The sequence below is a fragment of the Podarcis liolepis genome (genome assembly GCF_965112155.1).
Source record: "Podarcis liolepis genome assembly, chromosome: 9".
Taxonomy (NCBI): Eukaryota; Metazoa; Chordata; class Lepidosauria; order Squamata; family Lacertidae; genus Podarcis; species Podarcis liolepis.
The window spans coordinates 36,086,094-36,105,857 of record NC_139564.1 but is presented as its reverse complement, the minus strand read 5'-3'; the positions used below and the strand labels follow the sequence as shown (position 1 = coordinate 36,105,857).

Below are 19,764 nucleotides of genomic sequence, written 5' to 3'. Positions count from 1 at the left end.
TTCTGACTCAGTGCCCTCCATCCCTTTTTCTAACTACAGTAATTTCATCTCTGATTAGCATGCCTTCTTAAATTTACTGAATCTCCTAAAAGCTGACATGGCCAACAGCCTGGAAACTTAGCTCCTCTTTCCACAAAGTTCTTTTGAAAATGGCTTGAGTACCAATGGTAAATATCACATCGCTGCACATTCTTGCGGGGCGGTGGCGGTTCTGCCCATCAGAAGACATTAGTATGATTGCTTAGTGTCATGGACTAGCTGAATACAGCAGAGTGGTGGGAACCCCCAGGGGAAGAAGAGCCAGGGAATTGGTGGTGAGATGATAATGTGTGGTCAGAGGGAGAAGTCTGGGAGGAGGAGTTATTGGAAACTAAAGAGGGCAACAGGGTTTAGTGAGCAGGAAGAGGCTGGGGCAGAGAGCAGTCCAGACTCAGAGGAGGGTGGGCCAGGAGGCAGAGATGAGGTAGACAGCTGAGGAATCCAGGGAGTTTCCTCTTGCTGTGACCCACTCCCCTCCCCCCTGGTCTCCCAGAACACAAAAAGGAATGAAGAGGGTAGAGCAACGAGATACAAGACAATAAAGCCTTTGGAAAGGAACCAGGGGAGGAACCTTAGAGAGCAGTGGATATTTGGGGACCTTCAATCCTTGCAGCTACCTCATTGGGGCAAGACCTACTGCTGCAACCACTAGTACTGAGCTGTTTCGTTTCTTTGAATAGTTAACTTCACTGACATTGGGTGCTTCACTGTTTTATTGCTGACCTAAGTCTGACTCCAGCTCCTCACACTTAGTTAATAATGGAGCAATGGCTCAAACAATCACACAGGAAAACCTTGTACAGAAATGTGCTCTATTTATCTTGCTAGTTTCTCCCCCCTCCCCAATTGCTTGTGTTCAGTATTGTTTTTCTATTCCTGTGTGAGAGCAGTAAACAAAAACAACAAAAGCGTTTCCGTATTCATATATTCTGGTTAGTTCAAAGCCCATGAGTATTTGGGACTCATTATTGACTTTGTGGGTGTAGGAGAGCTTGAGAAGTATCCCTGTGTCCAGGGAGACTAGAGGGGCCAGAAAGACTAGAATACATTCCTTAAGAGCCACTCTAGAGGCAGATTCTACTTAGAAATAGATTAGTACTGTATAATAGAAGTGGTGGAAGCTTGCGAACCTCTGGGGCATGAGCCAGAGAAGTAAGTTCTGTAGGCCAATGCAAGACCCTATAAAAAAGAGGGGTTGGTAATCCTCATATGAGCAAGTTGTGGTATGACACGTTTGAATTCTCCATATAGTCAAAGATATCAAAAAGGTTATGATGGAAGCGAGATTTTAAACCATACATTTGTGGAGTGGGAACTGAAGAGGACTATTGCTATACCAAGCATCTTGCAACCAACACACACAAAAAAGCCAGAGATCTTTGACAAGTTAACTTTTAAAATTGACTAAAAATGAAAAATGTGAAGCGGAAGAAGAGATGAAGATGCATTCGTTTTTGTTTTTTTGCACTGAACAGTTTGCTTTGCACAAGGATGCAAATGGCTGCCACTGGTTCAGAGGCACAGAAAAATGTAGGTCAATATAACTCTTTATCAGTATAGTTGGATGGATACATTTCCTTGCATCTGTACTAGAATTAAATTGGCCTTCCTGGAATGGAAATACAGAAATGAATGCTTCAAACAGTGTGATGAACTGGAGAAATGTAACATTGCTATTAATATCATGTTCTAAGTGCTACATAAAAATATCTCTGGAAAACAAATATGCTTATATTTGGCAAATAAGGATGATAGTGCCTCAGGGTTTGAGAAATTATTGTAGCAAGAAGAACAGCCTTAAGATTCTGCAGATTTAACATTACTTGTGATATAAAAACCCCATGAATAGGAAAAAATAAGCCCTGTGCTGAAAACAAAACATTCTTTTTTATAGCTGTACATGTTCAGCATCCTATTTGTCAGGCTGTCATTCTGTTTGCTTTTTTATGAAAAAGAGGTTCTTGCCTCAGCTTTACAAATTATTGATAATAGTGTCACTGATCTATGAAGGCATTCCCCCAGATAATAGATCAAGAGAATAGTTTCCTATTTAATATTTCTCCCTTGTTACCAAGGAAAGATTTGCTGGTGTGAGGTTAAAAGATAAACCATTACAGCTTGAGAAATTAAATGAAGGTGCTTTCCTTCTTCCTCTATCCCACCTCATCCCACCTCTCTTCTTTTATTCCCTTTGGTTTCTAGCGAAGCTTCCTGGGTTGTACTACATTTAAAGTAGGTGATTTGGTGAAATCAAAGGAGCAGCCACTGACACTCAGCCTGAGGTAGGTCTCTTGCTGTCAATAGCAAATCACGTCAAATTAACAACCTGTGACATTTAATGACTGTTGCTTGGCTGTGTTTTGAAACTAAAGGTATATATAATTGTCAATTTAATTTTATACTACTTGTTCCACAAGTAAATCTGTTCTCAAAGCATTTCACATAAAAATCAAAGTCTAAATACAGTAAACCAGTAAACAATACATAACACTATAAATTTAATAATCAACAATTAGTGGTTTGTTTCATTTTGCTTATCAGATATCTCTCAAGTGCTCCCATTCTTACAATGCACAAAGCTTAAGTCAACTACAGGATATTTAAGCATGTATTTTTGATCTGTGAATGTGTTTTATTTTATTTTATTTTATTTTGGCCTCTCCCTAACCCATAATGCTGCCAGTTTATTAAACATAGTTGAAAGTGAAATAGGGTTGTTGGCCTGCTTTCCCTTGCTTCCTTCTCTCCCCTCTTTGGGGTGAATTCCCTGCTCCTGTATCTGGCATGCTTTAATCATGGTTGAGCATTTCATAGGGTTAACCATAGTTGGTGTCATTGAACGTGTACCTCTAAACCAGGGGTCAGCAACCTTTTTCAGCTGTGGGCCATGTGGTGGGCCAGACTATATTTTGAAAAAAATATATATGAACGAATTCCTATGCCCCACAGATAACCCAGAGATGCATTTTAAATAAAAGGACACATTCTACTCATGTAAAAACATGCTGATTCCTGGAACGTCCGCGGGCCAGATTGAGAAGGCGATTGGGCCGCATCCGGCCCCTGGGCCTTAGGTTGCTTACCCCTGCTCTAAACCATGGTTTAAGGTAACAAGAAGAAAGTATGGAAGAGTGGCACTTGGCCACTGTGAGAACAGGATGTTGGAAGAGATGGGTCTTTGGCCTGATATAGCAGGGCTTCTCTTATGCTTCTGTATACGTGCTTCCATCCCATGGAACTGTTGGTTTGTAGAGATTGGGGGGTTGGGGGGGTTGGCAATAAATAATAACTTGCTTAATTCCATCTGTTTAACCATACAGACCTGGATACATTTTTGGTTTAGGGACTGGAGTCTGAATTTGGGATTCATGAATATTTGACTTCTGCAAAAAAATTTAACAAATCAATTTTTGCAGGGATCTATAGTGAATTGAAGCTAAGTTGCAAACTCATCATTTTATTTAATATTTTTTTAAAGGAGAATTAAGTTGTGATGATGGAGGAAGAGCTACACAATTGTTAGGAACCAGAATAGTACCCCATCTGGACCAATTGCACCCAAGATTATAGGACATTAATTTAATACAGGCTTTTATATTATCTCTTCCCCTTTCCTCAAAGAATTGGACCCGATAACTGGCTAATCAAGGAAGGAGCTGTGGAGGCCAGATGACTCACATCTTAGCTAATAGACATGTAAAAATTATCTATATTCTGGGCTCTGCTACAGCAGTGATGGCAATGAGTAATTTGTTCCTAACAGCTGCAATTATGTCTGCAAAGTGCCATCTTATGGAGTTCTTCTTGGTGATTAATGACTTGGTCAGTCAGCGCTATATCTACTGAGATGCCAATGAGTTTAGCATCTCCTTTGCAGGCAAAAGGATATGTATTTGACTGCTCTTGGGGGCTGCTTTTTAAATACACTCAGAATTTGAGAGGCTGGGGACACAGTCTTGGCCTGATTATTAGATCAGTTTCAATTGGTTTTGCCCTCTCTGAGTGATGAAAGCAGCTGGAACAGGACCTCACTACTTGCTAGCCAGGATAGATATATGCCCGGTGAGCTAATGGTATCCCACATGTGCCCCAAATTCAAACTTACTTGATTTTCAATAATAACAATAAAAATGGATAGCTATATATATTGCTTCTACTGCTGTTCAGTTCCAGTTTAAATACTTGATGGGTTTTGTGTGCTGCTTAGGCCAACAGATTTTTTATTACCTCCAGTAGTACATGTTTAAGATATATACATCTTTATGGGCTATGGTTTAGCGGAATAGCACATGGTTTGCATATGCAGCAGGTTCCAGGTTCAACCCCAGACATTTCCAGATAGGGCTGGAAGACACTGCTAGTCAGTAAACACAGTTAATTGGACCAGTGGTCCAACTCAGTATAAAGCAACTTCTGCTTTATTTTTATTTTTGAGATACAACATGAAATTGAGAAGCTGTGGTTCAGAGATTCAAAGAATTCAGAGAGCATTAAATACGAATCATATTATGCATGCTTAATTGATGGCTAGGCTTTCAAAACACCTGCAGGTTTTTTTTAATGCATGTTTATTCCTCAGGAAATGCAATTAATATGGGGCTTCGCACTCTTTCTCTCCGCACAAATCAACTTTATTTATTCAGTTATATACAGCTAACATAGAATAGTTGTTTCTGGTAGTGACAAGCCAAAGTGAAGCAGATGGGTGTCATCTTGGCTCTATATACTTGGCAAAACATTAGAAAAGTGGAGATGAACTTTGGCAAAGTGTGTAATAGCATTTTATATTAGGGTGAACAAAAGGAATAGTAAAATCTGTTCAATGACATTTTATTTATCACTAGAACTATCTGGAAGCAGAAAATCTGCAAAGGGTTTCACAGTTTTAATTGGTGAATCTGCATGGAAATGGCGGTTTACAGAATGAATTAAGGATTTTGCAATAAAAATAAAAACCTGTTCTTTTCATCAAGGATTGCTGCTAAGAGCAATGTATATATTTTATTAGACTGCAGGGTTTAGTTGTGTGTATTGTGTTATGAGGGAGGGTAATGCTTGTGAAAGCCTGAGTGTCATAACTCAGTATGAACATGCAAATATGCCATCAGCTTTTCTTTTTTCTCTGGGTTCCTGAGTGGAGTGAGTGGAATAGTGATTGGCAACAGGGGCATGTGATGGAATTCTGGGCAGAGTTAGAGTGAATGACAGGTAGAGTGTGCTGCTTGGAAAGCGAAAGTTCAAAAAGAGAGTGGCCGGGGAGACGAGGAAAAGGATGAAGTGAGATAAGAGAGAGAGTGAAAGCATATGTAAAAGAGTTAGCATGGCTGCTAAGAATACGTTAGTTATTGTGAGATAGGCTACTCTGAATACTCCATATAAAGTGATTCCTTGCTTCAGGAATCTTGTTCTCCAGGTTCTTGTTCGGGGAAAAGGAAGTGAAATCTTAGGGCTTGCATGTAACCTGGAAGCAAGAAAGAGCTCTATTAGGTGGAAGGGGGAGTCAGTGGACTGAAATACAGTGGTACCTCGGGTTAAGTACTTAATTTGTTCCAGAGGTCCATTCTTAACCTGAAACTGTTCATAACCTGAAGCACCACTTTATCTAATGGGGCCTCCCGCTGCCACTGCACAATTTCTGTTCTCATCCTGAAGCAAAGTTCTTAACCCAAGGTAATATTTCTGGGTTAGCAGTGTCTGTAATCTGAAGCGTATGTAACCTGAAGTGTATGAAACCCGAGGTACCACGGTAGTCTAAAGGAAATCAACAGATATGTGGCAGATTTCAGTGGAACTGAAGGAGGCAAAAGAGCAGCAAGCTAGTATGGAAGAGAGATTCTACAATGAATAATAATAATAATGATGACGACGATGATGATGATGTATTTATACCCAGCCACTCTGGGCAGCTTCCAACAAAAGGTTAAAAATACATTAAAACATCAGTCACTAAAAACTTCCCTAAACAGGGCTGCCTTCAGATGTCTTCTAAAAGTCAGATAGTTCTTTGACATCTGATGGGAGGGTGTTCCACAGGGTGGGCGCCACTACTGAGAAGGCCCTCTGCCTGGTTCCCTGTAACTTCGCTTCTCAGAGTGAGGGAACTGCCAGAAGGCCCTTGGCATTGGATCTCAGTGTCAGGACTGAATCATGGGGGTGGAGATGCTACTTCAGGTATACTGGGCTGAGGCTGTTTAGGGCTTTAAAGGTCAGCACCAGCACTTTGAATTGTGCTTGGAAATGTACTGGGAGCCAATGTAGGTCTAAATTATACAAGAGTATTGCCAGATCCGTGCAGAACTTGTCTGAGGCTGGGGGTGGAAGTCCTGTTAGAATAAAATTATGAATAAAAACAAAAAAAGCTGGTCCCTGGCAGGGCCCCTTGACTAGCTTATCCTACTGAGACAGACTCTCCTCCTGCAAGAGAGGGGAGTGGTTGTGGTCGGGAGCCGGACTCCGCCTCAGGCACCCAACCAGGGCAGGCACCCAACCAGGTGCCTGAGAGGGGGCGTGTTTAACAGCCTAAATTGCTGCGGCACCAGCCTTCTGGCCTCACTTTTCGTCGTCCCGTCGCGAGTCACCCACCCTCCACTCCCTTAGAGCTCAGGGTCTCAGTTTTCTTTTGGCCTTGCTATGGACCTTAGGTTGGCCGCCCTGGTTGTCCGGGGGGCCTGGTAGGAATTTTTCCATTTGGCATTAGGCTTTTTGTTTTTTTCGCCTACCTCGTAGCAATCGTCACAACTTTTGTGGTATTGGTGGGTAGGTTAGTCATTGGAATAATGTGTTGTGGTGTGTCGAAGGGCTGGGTGTGGCCATCGCCTGCGCCTTCAATTTTGGGTATTCCGTTAAAGGAATCCGGCGGTCGTGTATTCGTGGCGGGAGGCCATGGCACGACCCTCGGTGACATCAGGGAAGAGCTTATAGTTGGATTAGCATCAACAGGCTCCACCTACTGGTGAATAAACCCCCCTGTTTTAGACTCACCCCTCTCTGAGGGGGTGGAGTCAGCTGACGTAATCCAATGCCTAAGCCAATACTTTTTCACTTGCTGTAATCAATAAAGTTGTGGCCTTTTCTTGCCCATTAACCTTATATCACGTGTCCTTGTGTTTTCATTCCACTACGCGGGGATCGGGTCCTCGAACCACAACCAGGACAAGTGTACCAACCTCCCCGCATACCTCTGCACAGATCTGAGTATTGCTAGTGAATAGGGGGAGAAATCACAATAAATTTTCTCATGTTTTATAGGGGTTGCACAGATTTCTGAATGGGGCAGGTGAAGCTAAGGAAAAAAACATAGGATTGTTTGGCTGAGATTAAACAGTCAAAGGCTGTAATGGGAAAAGAATTGAAGGAAATGATTTAGCAAGCTGAAGAAAGTGTTGGACGATGCAATTTTGTTTTGTTTTGGTCACCAAGTATTAAGTGAGCATCTTAGGGGAGGGGCTGTGTTTGTTGTGTTGCTCCATGAGCTTGCAGACAACTTTGATTCAGAGACTGTAGATAGTAACTTTCTTGTGGTGAAGGGGAAAAGCAGACTTTAGCATTGAGAGCCCATCCTCCCTTGAGAGGGATTAAAGCCCTGAGGAAACAGCTGCAAAAGCAAACCCAAATCCTGTTGAAAGTCTGAATAACTGCAAAGCCAGCAAAAGAGGTTGTCAAATTCTTGTTTATAGTTGTGACAAAGAATTCTGTGTTACTTTCAAGCCTGCAACCAGTCAAAATGCAGGAAAAAAACAGAAAAGGTAGTTGTGTGTAAAAATCACAAGGAACAGTTCTGATTCAGGGAAAAATAAACTCTTCCAAAAGTGGTAACAAAGATTAATCAGAGCTATACAAAAAGTCTGTGGAAAACGCAACACAGAAAAGCCTAACCCAATGCAAAATTCTTACAAGCAGCAAAAATGAAGGCATCTGGGAGGGTGTGAGCCCTGCTTGTGTGAAAATGAGATTAAGCTAAGATGGAGTCCAGTGAAGAATTAAATATTTCTGTTCCACCAACACATCTTCCTGCTTGCTGATATGTTCATTTTCTTCCCTCCTTCACTTACAACTGAGATTTGGTTCTGTATTGGTAAATGGCAGGTCAGGAGAAAATGTTTTGAATCACACAAATTTACTGCACTATGCTGTTCAGATACAGATTCTCTTTGTCTTTGGGCAACTGACAGGTGCTCTCAGGGTCTTATCAGAACACTTAGCTGTTGGAGGCACTCGTGTATTGCTCCATGCCTTGGCCAAAACCTAATAACCATAGCAACCATATATCTGTCTTTTTCCTCATTTCACAAGGCAGGGAGCCGTACTTTCCAATGGGAAATACGGTATTTATAAGCCACAGTACTGAACCAAGTGTTTATTCCATTCTGTTCCATAGCTGTGTAGAACTTGTCCTCAGTACGCCTGGACTCTAAAAACAGCATCAAACAATGGGAACAATCTCAGACAATAAAAAGACAAGATGTATCTGCAGGTGTTTTTCTTCCTCTAAGTATCCTAGATGATGGCTTTTCTCAGTTGCATTGACTGATTTGATCTGTTTACAGCTTTACAAGCTGTGGAATAACTCTCTTCGTATGGGCAATGGCCATATTCCTGCTTTCCATATACTTCTTGATTGTTTTCATGCATGAGGATAGCAATGGCAGTAAATAGAAATAGAAATCTCGAATGTCTATAAATGAAATTAAAAATATAACCTATCGCTACAAAACCATTATGAAGGTGATTCAAAAGTTATGATATATCTCACTTACATTACAGTGGTACCTCGGGTTAAGTACTTAATTCGTTCTGGAGGTCCGTACTTAACCTGAAACTGTTCTTAACCTGAAGCACCACTTTAGCTAATGGGGCTTCCTGTTGCTGCTGCGCCGCCGGAGCACGATTTCTGTTCTCATCCTGAAGCAAAGTTCTTAACCTGAAGCACTATTTCTGGGTTAGCAGAGTCTGCAACCTGAAGCATAGGTAACCTGAAGCGTATGTAACCCGAGGTACCACTGTACTTATCTAAATCTTATGTTATGGTTCTAAGTGTACTCTAATCACGTCACTTCTGGTAATGCCTTGTGAACTTCTTGATCAAGAAATCATGAACATCTAAGTTGTTCCTTGTTAAATAAATTACCTATTCTGTTTGGTAGGAGTGGATGTGTTTACTGCAAAAGAGAGACAGAAAGAGAGAAGATTTCATTCGTAGCCTTATGGTATATGATTGGCAGGCTACATACAGTTTCATTGCCTCTGAAATTCATAGCAACCGACAGGATTAAACCTGTGACAGTCTGTAATCCATAGTTTAATAGCTGAATATTTAATGCAAACTGGCAATGAGTCAGAAGTTAAGCATTTTCATCAAAACATTCTAATCTGCTGTAAACTGACATTTTTGACCAATACATCTGTTGTGGCAACTGGGCTTTTTAAAGGTATATGTGAGCTAGCAACCACTCTTCGTTTTTGCATATTCACATTCTCCTTGCACAAACAGATTGCTTGGTTAGTGAAGCCTCTTTTATTAGTGCTAGTTGTGAAGGGAGGGAGGCAGAGAGGTATAATAAGGTCAATATAATAAACTATTATGATTCAAATTAAAGGGGGATTTACCATAATAGTTTAAAACAGAATTGGGAAGCCAAAATGTAATCTGCATGATTTGCTAGTACAGATTAGCCAGTGAGATTTAGTCCTTTATCATATGCTACCAGTCAGGGATGCTGGGCTAAGAGATCCGCAGAAGTCCAGAGCTGCCATCTCTTATTCCTGCCTATGGTGTGGTGTAATAGCATTACAACCCACCTTATAGGTTCGGATTTTGGAAGACTCTTCCATATGCTAATTGATTGCTTTAACGTGGAGGACTGGGTTCTGTGTGCATAGTGTGCATTGTGATGTCATGAAATCAAATTATGGCAAAAATGTCTGATGTTGGTCTTGCCCACAGGGAAATGCACCCTCTCTATTCATAGCATTGAAATTCTGCATTCTATCCTTGGTATCTGAAGGACTGCCTTCTTCTGCAGGAACCTGCCTGTTTTGTTAATATTTTCTCTAAAGGTGCTTCTCTGATTGCCACTGCCAGCTAAGGAACAATGGATGGCTACCAAAAAGGACCTTTTTGTGGTGGCACCCAGACTGTGGAACTCCCTGCTGAATGATATAGCTGCAAGACAACTTTTATTACTTTCTTTTAGGCACCGGTTGAATTCCATCCTGTTGTCTGGAGCCTATTGCATTTGTACTACAGAAAATGACTCAGCTGAGATTTAAACATCTTTTTTGTTTGTTTTGTTTTTAAAAAGGTGTTTGTTTATTTAAAAGTGTTCATTTCTTTTATAAATGAATTACTTCTGATATACATTCTGAAACCATGCAGACCAAATTACAGTTGGGAGGTTTCTGAGTCAGTAACTTACAGATTACAGTACAAGGTCCTTCAATACTGCTTCTTAACTCCATCCTTGTAGAGACAGAAATGTGGCTAGTTGCTGCTGATAAAATTTGTGATGTTATTGTTTTTTATTCTGTTCCGATCTGTACAATGATGTGATAAGGTAAAGGTAAAGGGACCCCTGACCATTAGGTCCAGTCATGACCAACTCTGGGATTGCGGCGCTCATCTCGCTTTATTGGCCGAGGGAGCCGGCGTACAGCTTCCAGGTCATGTGGCCAGCATGACGAAGCTGCGTCTGGCGAACCAGAGCAGTGCACGGAAACGCCGTTTACCTTCCCGCCGGAGCGGTACCTATTTATCTACTTGCACTTTGATGTGCTTTCGAACTGCTAGGTTGGTGATACAGGATGTGTATGATGTGATACAGGATTCTAAATTCTAAAAGTGAGCCTGGATACGGGAGCCTTACTTTTTCACCTTTCGCAGAATTTCAAAATGTATACAGTGTAGGTTCATCTTCCAGTTTTCAGACCGAAGGAAATGGATTTAATTAATGATACTGCCACACCAGCAAAAAAATAAATCTCTCTTCCCTCTCTCCATTTTTTTTTCAGGAGTACGGATGGTGGGAAAACATTTGGCACTATAGATGTCAGCCTTGTGAAGATGGGGGAGACAGAGAATGGGGAGGCAGATCACATCACAACAGATGTGCAGGGACAAAAGGTAGGAACCCAGCTCAGTGCACAAATTAAATTAGAATGATCAGATATGCCAGATGCCTATGTACTAGTATGGTCACAGTAGACTTTTAAGTTTGCATTTGCAAATTAAAATGAAGGAACTCCTCTATAGAATAAAGCATGACGCCGAGTGTTCAACTCTCCCAACTAAAAATACACTGAAATGGAACATGGTTTTGTTACAGAACTTTAACTCACATTTTGTTAGATCAAAATTACCAATTTAAAAATCAATCAAGCATAATTAGCTCAGTGTGAAAAATTTGGATAGACTGTGTCCCTGTTTTCCACCCTTCTCAAGTGCTACTCAGTACAGAAAGCAAGTTTTAAATAATATCCTTTTAAACAAAAAAAAAAAACCTGTCAGTTAGCTGAGGTTCAGTTTTGGTAGGAGTGCTTTGTTTCCAGCATTCTGATGAAGAATCAGTTTAATTTTTCAAATGATTCCTTTACTAATTTGAAAAAAAGACTCACCTTATGATTATCCATATTTGGACCAAAGATATAACAACTCTCTTGAATATTTTGATGCATTGCGCTAAGTGAGAATGGAACAATTCTTCCCTGGCTCAAATTAAAATTGAAGCGGTTAAAAAATGGAGTTTGTATGTGAGCAATGTTCACTGTATTTGAAACAAGTGTTGTGAACCTGCCTAAAAATCATTTCTGTGCTAGAAAATACAAGTCTGGAAGAAATCTCTAATTGTAATGACAATGATTTTCAGTTGATAGCATAGCAACATTGTGCTCCTGAACTAATGAAAAATATATGTGACATGCTCAGAGTATTCTGATTAATCCACTTCTGGTTTATTGTAACAATAACCCTCCTTTGAAACATGTACCCCTGACTCTTTTCTTTGTTACTGTTACCTTTGATCTGAAATGAATTGTGTTTGATTCCATATAACGCATTGGAGGTGAGATGTCAATCTTAATAGGAAGATGCAGTAGAAATTTGTCATGTGCCCAAAACTTTCACATTGAATGCAAGGGGGGTTGGGAGAAGACATAGCAATTAAGTCGCCTCCCTGGATTCATTTGTTTATATCTGCTGCCTGTTTTACAGAATCAGCAGCAAAAGTGTTTTCAATATTTAATTTTGTTCCAATGGGGATTGTAGGTAAGGATGGGAGAGAAATTCACTGAGCAAACTTGCACTTCCTAAACCAATACCCAAACTAAAACACAGCTCTCCTTTGAAATTGACAAGTCACTGAATTTTGTAACAGCCAACCAAATAATGCATATGAAAATAATCAGCGAAGATCATGTACAAAAATGCATTCTATTAGTGGGAAATTGCTTGTAAAAATGTTGCATAAATTGACAACGTTGCGTATATATGTACATACAGTGTTAGAAACTAAGACATTAAAGCCGGGAGCTAAATGGCACCTTAAACCTGGGTTGTGGGCACAACCACAGAATGTCTAGGCACGATTTTTTTATAACAAGAATACAAAGCTGAAAATGAATGAACTGCCGCTAAAATATTATGTTCATTTTTCACATGGTCTAGTCCTTTGCCTGCCCACCCCCCTAATATTCTTAAGAGGGTCTCTTCTCCAGTCTTCAGAGAGTCGTTGGAAGTGGGGAGACAGAAAAAGGTCCTCCTTTCCTTCCACTCTGCAGTTTTAACCTGAAATCTTAGATGCAGTACTGCACCCCCAGAGCTCAGAAACTGCTCGTGCTAATGTAATTCCGTCGCGAAATGCGCCTAGAACAATGGGAGTTTTGAACACTGTGTACATATATTGTAAGAAATACACATGAAAGTACACCCACGTTTTTGTGTGAACTTCTTTTAACAGTAAATTTAAGTGGAAATGGGGTAAACGAAATTTAAGATTTGGGTGAAATGAGACTCCAAAATTGACAGAGTAATCAATCTCTAGTTCTGGCACTTAAAATTGGCTAGCAGGAATGCTGGTGAATTCTCCCTAGCCCCCAATCACTGAATGCCTTTCCGACTTTCATAGTATATGTATGAGGCTGGGAAAGGGATCTGAGCATTTCACCCCAGTCCTAGGAAGAGGGTAATTCCAGTTCTTCCTGTTTTAGGGAACATTCTACTTGATTTAAGATGCACCTCTGTGATTGATACAATAGCAAGAAAGTTATGGACAGTTGTCTTTCTCTCAGACAATTGGCTGCCATCTCCTTCGTGCTCCTGACTTGACACAGCAGCTTTATGTAGGTAAAAACGTAATGTTTTTAAATTGGTTTAAGAAGATTATCTTTCAGACAATGTAATAGGGGAAATCATGATATCAAATCCCAACATGTTGATTCCCAGGATATACTTCAACAACATAAGTGAGGCCACTTATCCTGCCAATGACTTTTTCAAAACATGTTTTCTTCAGTGAACAAGGAGGAAAATGAATGTGAGCTATGAATTAGCCCTGGAAGCTGAGGGGATGGAGATTAAAATATATATGTATGGATTGGGAACAAATGGAGCCACGACACTGTAACAGTGAGGGACTGGTGAAACAAGACAAAATGAATGCGTCTCTGAATGCCTATTTCAAAGTACCCTTCTTATAGCTCCATAGTGAGTTGGAGGGTTTTGGATGCTTTGAATGGAACATTTTGTAGCACAGTAATGGAGCCTGACATAATTTATCTGAGAAAGTTTATGAGTTCAGTTGCTGAACTGCCTTACCAGGTTTTCCAATCACTAGGAGGCTTATAAGTGCTTCTAGTTGAATGTACTTACAATCCCCCTTCAGATCTTTGTGCAAAGTTTATGAGTGAAGGGGTGGGGCTGGTGTGCAAAGGAAATGTTGAAGTGGAACCGGCATGCATGGTCCTGATCTGCTACTCACTTTGTATGCAAACATGATCACTTGCTGCCCTCACACCTGAAGAGGGCTGGAGTATACTTGCTGTATGTTGTGCCAATTTCAGTGTGTTCTGTGACTCTTTTATACTTTATATGATGAATACTCACATAACATTCTAAATGTTTTAACCTTTGTTTTGTAGTGTGCCTTGGTTTATGAGTGTACATCTCCAGAAAACACCAGTAGTAAAGACAATTTACCTTTATTAAATGCAGGTACGTGTGCTAAGTCTATAATGATGGAAATAATTAATGTTCAACACTATGCTACATGTATATAATTATGAGAAAGGAGGTGACCCCCGTGCTCATATGGTTTCTAACAAAAACCCATTTATGAGCCAGTGTTTTTCAGCAACCTGGCTCCTGGGTAATATTCAACTTCAAATTGAATAATATTTCCATAAATTAGCACCATACAATAACTTGATCCATATTGAGGATATGTTAATTCTAAGAGAGTTAGAAGTTTTTATTCATTCATTCATTATAGGTCATACAATTAAACTGTAAATATAAATAAAACATAATAAACTAAAAGGCCACAAAGCCACAAAAGCATCATAAAACAGCCAGCCAGATTAAAAATGCATCTAAAAAAACTTAAGAAAATGAAAAGGTTTTTGCCAATACAGTACAAGCTTTCCAGATGAACCTCTTTGGGTACAACCTATTTGGGCATGATTGGGGTACCACCACTGAAAAGTCCTCCCTGGTGGGTACCTGCTTCACCTCAAGTGGTGGAGATACCTGCAGCAGGCCCTTCACTGAAGTTCTTAGTGTATGGCTAGGTACATTTAAGACAGGCAGTCCTTTAAGTGCCTTGGTCCTAAGCCATGTAGTGCAAAGACCAGAACCAGCACTTTGAACTGAATCAGGAAACAGACTGAGAGCCAGTGTCACTGACGTAACAGAGGCGTAATGCAATAATAATCCCCAGTCCCTTTTAGCAATCTAAAAACTGCATTCTGCACTAACGGCAGTTTCTCAACAGTCTAACTAGCACATGCAGGAGTCTAACTTGGATATTTCCAATGCACAGCTAACTGAGGGCAGGCTCTGTCTTTCTAGGTAAGGTTTACAACTGACATACCAGCCTAAGCTGGTAAAAGTACACATACTTAATGTTGCAGAAGCATCTTGCACTTCCAGTGGGTGAAAGATGAATCAAGGAGTACCCCCAAGCTGCAAAGCTGTTGCTTCATGAGGAATACAGCCCTGTTTAGCACAGGATTTACACCACTCCTTTGATGAACCACCCACCCAAAATACCTCTGACTTGCCTGGTTTCAGCTTTGGTCTATTGTCCCTCATGCAGACCATTATTGCAGCCGTAATTAAATTCCTTTCTAGCAGTTAGCTTTGACCTGTGCTGTAATTTATCATTGTATCCAGGTGATACAGTATATGCATTTCCCATCTGTTCTGCTTTGCCTGTAATGTATTTACTTTTGTATATGTATCGAAAGATGGGAATTACAGCAGTAGCTGGCCATACGTACCAAGAGTTATTGTGTTTATACTCTGCATTCCTGTGCTTTGAACAGTTTATTGTATTGTTTACAATTCTGGAAATAGATAGGGGGCTGGGGACACATGCCTCATGTGGTGGTTTTTTAAAAAAAATCTCTAAAGCTTAAAGGCCCTTGGCATTATTCTGAGCGTTCTTAATATATGGAGCTCCAGCTCCAAGTGAGTTATGAAGTAGTGACAGAGTGGGAATGAGGTATCAATGGTTAATCTCATAGATGCTCTATTTTAACTATTTTATTTTTATCTCGAGACATTTTGGTTTTTACTGCTATTCATATATAAAGCTGGAATCTTAAAATTAAAATAATATATTTTCTCTACATGTGTGTGTTATGAAAATGTGATTATTATTTTTTTAAAAAAGAAAGGAACAAAATTCTACAAAGGTAATTGGCATGTCAGAGGAAGTGGGCCACCTCTGATGATCTTGCCTTTTTGTTGCCCCTTTCCAGAAATCTGTGCTGCCTGAACTGATGCAACACAATATATATATATTTCTCTAGTCAGAAGTTTTCTTTGAACTTCATTTTTTAGCTGTGTATATGAATCATTAGTAACTTTTTGTTTTGTATATATTTCATAGATCAAAATGTGGGTCAGTAGCAGTTAGGAAACATTATGTCCCACAGGAGTGAGTAATATTACAATAGGTTAGTGAGGCTGTTTGTTTCAGAGAGCAGATGTAATGGGTTGAGTTTTGAGAACCCATAGAAAGGACCTGAACTAGGATCCTGCAATAGGCTAAGGCAGGCATAGGCAAACTCAGTGCTCCAGATGTTTGGGGACTACAACTCCCATCATCCCTATCTAACAGGACCAGTGGTCAGGGATGATGGGAGTTGTAATCCCAAAACATCTGGAGGGCCGAGTTTGCCTATGTCTGGGCTAAGGTGATGCCCTTCCTGCAAACAGACTGCTGCAAACATGGGGCTCATCCAACACTTCCCTTTGTCCCATGATTTCTTCCACTTGGCACCAGTCCAAGAGTTCTTTCCTGTGTCCCAATACTTTTCCCAGGAAAATTTGCTGCTTACCGCTGAACAAGTGTCAATCCACACATATACATCCCTTAAATTGACATTTTCTCTGATTCAGCAGTAAACAGTGGGTTTTCCTGGGGGAAACAGTGGGACAAAAGAAAAAATCTCTCAGGCCTGTGTTTAGAAGTCATGGACCAAATGGAAGTGTGGATGAGCCCAACATTTGAAAAGCAGCCAAAGATCTGACAGAGCCTGAAGGACGTGCAAGTCTCTAACTACCCACATGCAAAGCTGTAAAACTGTGTTCTAGTATCTGGTAGTAAGGATAGAAGTTGGTTGTGCAGCAAAAGTTTGTCATTTTCAAATTAACTCATCATTTTTATTGTTCCCGGGGTGGAGAGGAGACAGCAAGGGAGTTAGCCACTTTTGCTATCCCCTCCACACCTTCAGAGCAACACCTAGGAAGAGGTTATTCAAGCCTTAAGTAACTAGAGAGCAAAAGAGCATCACTTGCTTAAGTTGTTACTCCATAGGTATCCACGTGGTTCTTGTGTGGTCTGTGTGGTTCTTGAGGAGCGACAATAACTGATGAAACTGGCTCACCTCACGATAAAGTCTGAGAATAGGAATCTCATAACCACCACATTGTGCTTTAGTGTACAGAACTGAAGGCCTTAATCTGGCTCTTTTGTCCCTGTGGCAAAAGCCCTCAACCCCTGTAATTGAGAAAGAGGGAGATTTGTTGGCAACACCTGAAATAAATAGAGCAATTTCAGTAAAAGCATTCTAAGGGTTGCAATATGCCTTAGTGAAGACGAGAACCTACCAAGCTTTGATTTCACACTTCAGACATTTGATGAGAGGGCCATAATTCCTTTTTAGTTGAGTTAAATCTTTAGTAGCTAATATGCCCAGATATTTAAAATATGTGTCTTGCAGAGATAACAAGCCTATATTTGCTAAACACTGTTGGTCCCTCCAAGGGATATTCAAGCATAGCAGCTGAGATTTTGAATAATTGACCTACAGTCCTGCTGCAGTTTGGAATTGAGCCAATTCAGCCTGTAGTTTAACTTCTTTCTTTCTTTGTTTATTGCATTTATATCCCACCTTTTTCTCTTAAGGAAGTCAAGGTGGCATACACGGTTCTGCCACTCCTCATTTAATCCCCACAACTACCCTGTGAGGTAGGTTAGGCTAAAGAGACAATCAGTGTGTTGCCAGTAAACAAGCTCTCCTTTATAGATTTTGACCAATATACACCTAGCAGACGATCCTCATAATAATTAGGGGACTTGAGTCAGATACAAGGAGTAAATAAATTTCTCTCAGTAATTGCATAAAAATCACAGTAGGAATAAGTTTGACATGTGGCTGAAATGTGCCGCTAACCTGACTACCCTAGGTTCAGAGACATTTCAGGACCATAATATTCTGCAAACCAGTTGTAGCTCAGAAGCACCTTGGCTCTCTTTTGTGGACTAAAAAGCTTGGTTCATGCTTTATACGGGTTTGTGCTTGTTTGTGTAGTTACCCTAAGTCTGTCAGACTCTAACTATGATCAAAATAGCTTTCTCTTTGATGTTAAACTCTTCTTCCCCTTGGCGTCAGCCTTTTCTGGTTAAGTTCCTGGTTAAGGGGGAAAGAGGTTAGCCAGGATGATATGCTGCACCAAACCTTGGCTTAGCTGCCCTGCCACACTACGCTGAAAGGGTTAGGGAAGACCAAAGCAAGTGTGGGCTCCTCTGCAGCACATTCATGTATCCCTGGTAAGCCATGGTTTAGCTTTCTGTGTTGTCCAAACAGGCTTGCTAATGAGAACTTGCTAATGGATGGGAAGTTATCTCCCATAGTTGCTATGGCACTTGCAAGCCCATGGCCAAAGGAAAAAGGATTCCAAATCTAATGCCTTGAATTAATTTCCCAACTTTTGAATATATGAATTAGCCCTGTTGGCAAGGCTCTGTGGCTGAAACATACCATTTCTATTGTTGTTTATCTACAGCAGAGCAAGTTTTATCAAACAATTTTGGAAAGTATAATGAGATTCTATGTAATGAGACCATTATGAATCTGCCCGGCTAGTAAAAAGAAATCAGCTGAACCACCACAAAAGTGCTTCAAAAGATGAAGTATATTTTATTTAAAGCAAAACAAAAAACAACAATGGATGTGGAGCCAGGAGAATATTATCATTCATAACACATGATCATAATGTCATCAGCTGCTCGTTGAGATTTCACTGTTTATTTCTCAGCCAAGTTCTTTTATCCTAGGAATCTGTGCCAGTAGTCCTGAGTTTTTAATCTTAGTGCAGCTGAAGTAATAAATCCAGCATCTAGTGTTCTAAGTAGAATTTAATTGTCTTCTGTTTGGGTAGCATAACTTAAGGGACTCTCCCTTTAATTTATTGAAATAAATTAAATAATAACAATAAATTAAAGGCAGAATAGATTTATTTGTGGGGTTTAATTTTTAAAATACAGCAAGAAAGAGATAAATTATTTCGCTAATAAACCACTGTGATAGCTTTTGAACCAAAAATATAGCTGCGATTAAGCAACCCCATCATTTTTCTTCCTTTTGCAGTGTTAAAAAACCCGATCTGTAAGTTATATAGATTCCCCACTTCTGACAACAAGTGGATGTGTGTACGAGAACAGATGTCTGAGAGCACTCTTTCTTTTCATATTCCCAAGGAACTCATCAGCCTGCACATAAAGGAGGATATGAGAAGGTAAGGGAAACAGCATGAAAAAGTAAAAGCAAGCTATAAAACTGTCTTTATAACATTGGTAATAGAAGTTGACTGAAATCCATGTGTTCACTGCTAGGAATCCACACAGTTTCAACCTGTTCAGTCTGCCAGTGTTGGGACTGAGCTGCAGGCAGCTGCCACAGGTGAGCCCAGAGGCTGGGAGTCAGGAGTTGAGCCATTGGTCAAAGTCAGAAGCCAGAGAGGAATGGTGGAGGCTGGCCTCTTAGGGCAAGGGGGGCACTGCCCCACCAACCTCGGCCAGCTCCCACCTGCTTACCTGCCTTCTTCCAACCAGCTCCAGAGGTGACACTAGCTATCAGTTTCATCTCAGCATTTCCCTCATAAAACTCAGCAGGGAAGAGAATGGGGACAAAGCTGGAAGGAGTAACTTCTGCCTGCCATTGGCTCTGCCCATCATCCATTGCCTTCACACCATACATTTAAAGCACATTGGCACCTGTGACTTC

At 40.5% G+C, this 19,764-nt stretch overlaps 1 protein-coding gene across 9 annotated transcripts in view; it reads left to right on the top strand.

Annotated features, from left to right (window-relative positions):
* Positions 1-19,764, top strand: part of INPP4B (inositol polyphosphate-4-phosphatase type II B) — a gene marked incomplete at its 5' end in the record, with an annotated part of 265,188 nt that overhangs the window by 163,455 nt on the left and 81,969 nt on the right. For all 9 annotated transcript variants that reach the window (XM_083519885.1, XM_083519879.1, XM_083519878.1 and 6 more), the window contains 4 exons: positions 2,242-2,321; positions 11,047-11,158; positions 14,170-14,242; positions 19,129-19,276. In XM_083519885.1, the coding sequence (XP_083376011.1) occupies positions 2,242-2,321; positions 11,047-11,158; positions 14,170-14,242; positions 19,129-19,276 (413 nt within the window). The remainder of the gene's footprint in view (positions 1-2,241; positions 2,322-11,046; positions 11,159-14,169; positions 14,243-19,128; positions 19,277-19,764) is intronic.